At 45.4% G+C, this 4,562-nt stretch overlaps 1 protein-coding gene across 1 annotated transcript; it reads right to left on the reverse strand.

Moving 5' to 3' along the window:
• Positions 1–981: 981 nt before the first annotated feature.
• On the reverse strand, positions 982–4,267 carry LOC101966123 (melanoma-associated antigen B16). Its single transcript, XM_078034011.1, has 2 exons — positions 4,180–4,267; positions 982–2,645 (listed from the first exon to the last, which is right to left on the reverse strand). The coding sequence occupies exon 2, from the start codon at positions 2,577–2,579 to the stop codon at positions 1,524–1,526; it is 1,056 nt and encodes a 351-aa protein (XP_077890137.1). The 5' UTR covers positions 2,580–2,645; positions 4,180–4,267; the 3' UTR covers positions 982–1,523.
• Positions 4,268–4,562: the final 295 nt, after the last annotated feature.

The raw sequence follows: 4,562 nt of genomic DNA on the forward strand, positions 1-4,562 counted from the left end.
GAAGGTCTACATGTTAGGTTCCAGTTTGTCAAGGGGGCACACTGTGTGAGAAGCCCCAGGAGAAAAGTGTTAACTGGTCTAGACACCCTGGGCAGAGTTATTTTTCAAGGAACCCTAGAAGAACTGTAGGTAAATGAAGTTTTCAGACACCCCTTGAATTGTGTTTGAATCTTATTTCAAACTTCCTCCTTAAAGCCTGATTTAAGTTAATTGGCTAAAATATGCTTCTTTCTATAGTTGAAGAGTCATTAAAGTGTAATGAGAAGAGAAATAAATTAAGAGATAGAGGTTTGACTCTAGGTGGAAAGTATGAAAGAGTAAGCCCTAGATAATTCAGAGGTCTAGGCCCAGTGATCATATACCAAATATATGAAATTGGGCACAATCACAAGCCCTCTGGGCCTGAATGTCTTTGTAGGTGAATTTGGTTTGGTAAGTCCTATACTCTAGGATTACTGCAATGTATATAAATATATGAAGCACATGGAAAAATGCCCAGAGTATCTTAGGACTTTATGTACAGCAATACTTGCCTTGATTATGTTGACCCCATATCCTTCCACACTCAGAGACAAGTGTTCCTCAGCAAGTAAAAATTCATAAAATATTTCTCTTTGGTATTTGATTTACATGTATCTGGTGACTTCAGCGGTTGGATATAATTCAAATGTAGGAGTCCAAATTGTTCCCCTTACTGACACAAGACCTTTGATCTAACCTGCATTTCTTCATTCAAGGAAAACCTTTAACTGAAAAACTCATGTGAACTGCTCACAACTTACTCATGTCTTATTTTTACTTGTCCTCTAAGGAATACAAGATCCTGTCATCATTCCTATGATATTATTGTTCTTATACTAAAATTCTATGGGGACATCCTGAGTCCTTTTAATCTTAGCATCACCATTATGACTGCAGTACTTTCCAAACAGCAGGTTTTCAGTTCAGGTTTTGTAATAAATGAACCAGTGAGCATGGTACTAATTTTATTTAGATTTATTTCCATTATACCCTAGAAAGGGCTAAGCAATACATGTATAAGCCATTACAGTTTACACAAAAAGAGACTAAAAGAAATAAGCCAACATTGAATCTTAAAATTTATTTCTTACAATTGATAAAAACTATATGAAACCCGAGTTCTTTCAAATTACCAAAGAAATTTTAGAGAAATGCACCGTATCCATGTTATACTTCAGATCACAAAATAAATGTATGGTTTCCAAGTATGTTTTAAAAGGTGTCAAAGGACATAGTACTCAATCACGTAAAACTGCATTAAATGTATGACCAATGTCATTTGCAACTTAAGAGATTTCAAAGTGAAGCATTATTAAGCAACATTTGAATGATAAAAACATCAAAAAATAAAAGAATGAATTATCAATTTATGCACACAAAATAGGAACACAGGGATGATATAGTCTTTTCCCTTCAAGCCTACGTTTTCCCTGGAGCCATACACTCTTTCAGCACTAAACACTGGCCTTGAACACTACATGAAGGAGCTATTTCTGACTTTACTAGATGCTGGAGGAACTGCCACCCATGGCACTGGAACTGGCAGTGGCCAAGGAACTGGAGGCAGACTCAATTGAAATTCTGGCCAGTGCTCTCTCCTCTTCTTCTAGCAGAGCTTCCTCATACTGAGCTGAGAAATCACGTGGGTCGGTTCCATGAACCTTGGCCAAAAACTCGAGGACTTTCATCTTGCTGGTTTCTGCATGGGCTCTTGGGCCCCACTGGAACTCATACTGCACTGGATCACTGTTGGCCACCTGGTGGTACTCCAGGTACTTTTCATTCACAAAATCATGGGCGATGAGCTGCCTTGCATCCCCGAAGATGAAGTGCTTCTGATCACGATGGATCCCGGTCATTTTCAGCACATCCCAGATCTCCTCTTCAGTGGCACGGTTACCCTTCATGAAGATCACACCCAGCATGAGTATCAGGAGCCCGGTCTTGGGTATATTCTCTTCATCACTAAGCATCCCATCGTAGGTGAGGCCCAGCTTGATGGAGAGGCCATAGCACTGGTTGATGGGATCCATTTCCTTCACATCAAGGCCAAAGACCATCTCCAGGCGCTCAGAGGCCCGCAGGAGGATCTCACAGAAGCGGACCTCATCATCTTCCATGATGAACTTCAACATATCTGCCTTTCGGGCTGGCTCTTTCATTTGATACTTGAGCAGCAGGAAATTCACCAAGAAAGCCACTTTCTCATCCAGAGCACTTTTGGGCACATGCTCGGGGTCTGCCACCATCGCTGAGGTGTTTGGAACACTCTCCTCTTCTTTGCTACCAGAGCCTTCACTGGACTGGATCAAAGAGGGGGCCATAACGGCAACAGGAGAGGAGCAGGAATTCTGAAGATCCTCAGGAGTGCTGGGTGTGCTGGATGTTAGAGCACCAGGAGCCTCACTCAGGTTGCCAGGCATCAGAAGCTGGGAGGAGGAGGTAGAGGGCGCCTCCACAGCCCCTGACACCTGTGCAACCTCTGGGCCCTGGATCTCATTGAGGATCAGAAGGTCTTCACCATGGGTGCCTTCTTGACTCTTCTGATGCCCAGGCATGACGACTCCTGTGATTGGCAGTAGGCAGAAGTACAGAAGGATGAGTGTGCAATGGAGAATCACAGCCTAAGGGATAGAGAAAGGTATCAGTGTCAGCAGATAAACTGGACTGAACTGGCTCTGATGGAATGCAATGAGAGTGGATTTTCCTATGAATGGTGCTGTGAAGACCCACAAGCCTGTCATGGTATCTGGGTCCATCAAGAACCTGAAGGTGGAAGTGGGACTCCTCCTGGTGGGGGGAAAGCTAGAGAATCCTCAGGGTTCTGGTAGACAGTTTCAGTTAAGCTCTATAGAACCCATTCTGTTTGAACATAGTGCCACTCGTTAATGGCCACAATTTTTTTATTTTATTTTACTGGTACCTTTTAGTTACACAGGACAGTAAAATCCATAAATTTGAAATCCTATAAGGCTCATGCCACCTCCTCTCTGATGGTCTGAGCCTGCCCTTCTAAGACCAAAGTCATACCTCTTAAGTCAATTGAAAAGGAGTGGAGGTATGTCCCCAAGAACCCCCAAATGAATGTTCCCATAGCTGACAGCAGGGGCTAAATTCTGTGGACAGGTGTGGGTGGTCTCCTGAGTTCTCAGATGCCTTTCTTTGAATCCACCCATGTCCTCAGGTACCATCTATTTTTACTAGATGTTACTCATCACATCGAAGCCTCTAATTCTCCTCCAGGAGGAGGTAAAGTATCACCTTTGTCTAAAAGTGTTGTTCTTGGGCTGGCATTGTGTCTTCATGGTAGAGCACTGGCCTAGCATGTGTGAGGCCCTGGGTTCAATCCTCAGTACCACATACAAATAAAAAAATAAAGATAGTGGGTCTCACTACAGCTAAAAAATAAATATTAAAAAATAAATAAATAAAAATGTTGTTCTTGGATCTGGTGACTGACAAGAACAGGGCTGGGCTCTTCGTGAGTCCTACTCTTCTCTCAAGATATCCTTGTCTTGGCTACCTCATCCCCAACCACTGCACTACTAATTACTTCCCAATGCTGTCCCCTCCCCCACAGTGACGGCTCATCTACAGGTCACACTGGAGTTGAAAGTAATATATACGAATATACCCAGTATCTTCACCTGGACTCCCTTGAGGCACAAGAGCCCTTTTTCAGCTGAGGTGACACTGCCTATGTCAGACTAATACCCCACCTTCCTCATACTCTGGAGGCGAAGTCACTTGGCCCCACTTGTACTTTGTTCCCCCGCTGCTGCCCCCACTTCCGTCCACCCCTCCAACTTCCTGTCACCCCCTTACCATATCCTTCCCTCACACCACTGCCCCCCTCCCCCCGCCTCCCAAGCCTGATGCATTGTGGGTCCACCATTGTTCTGCTGCAGGTCAATCCCCTCAGTTCTCACTCATGGGGTCTTATGTAATTGCATGCCTGGAGATACATACCCCTACTAAACTAGGCCTTTGCCTCAGACCACCCGGGAGGAAGCATGGCATAGGTTCAACTGACTGCCCTGACCACGGCCTCCCCCCACTCAACGCTGGAGCTGGACTCCGATCCCTCAGCATCTCTCTGTTTTGTACCACGGGGTCCCTTCGGCCATTATTTAATCTTGCCTTCACACCCAGCAGCACCTGGGACCACCTCTGTTTCCCTCTTCTGACTGGAAGCCACCTGCCACAGGACTCACCACCTGAGGAGTTCCTCAGAGCGTGCGGCTGAGGGAAGAGGAAGCAAGCTGATGTCACATCCGGCTTTCTGTACACATCACCCCCTCATGCCTGGGGTCTCCCATGGCCCACAGCAGGGGTGAAGCTCTGAGCATGCGCATGGCATCCTCCATAGGGTTTGAGGTTGCTTCTTGCTGTGGCTGACTCTGCCAGGTCCTGGGAGTTCTGTGTCTGCTGAGGTGAGCTGTGCCCTTCATGCCAAGGTCCTCATCCTTCAGAACCCTGTGGCCTTTCATGTGTCAACAGGCTAAGAGGAGGTACTGTCAAGGCTTTATGATACTGTTTTT

Source organism: Ictidomys tridecemlineatus, chromosome X (assembly GCF_052094955.1).
Source record: "Ictidomys tridecemlineatus isolate mIctTri1 chromosome X, mIctTri1.hap1, whole genome shotgun sequence".
NCBI classification, from domain to species: Eukaryota; Metazoa; Chordata; class Mammalia; order Rodentia; family Sciuridae; genus Ictidomys; species Ictidomys tridecemlineatus.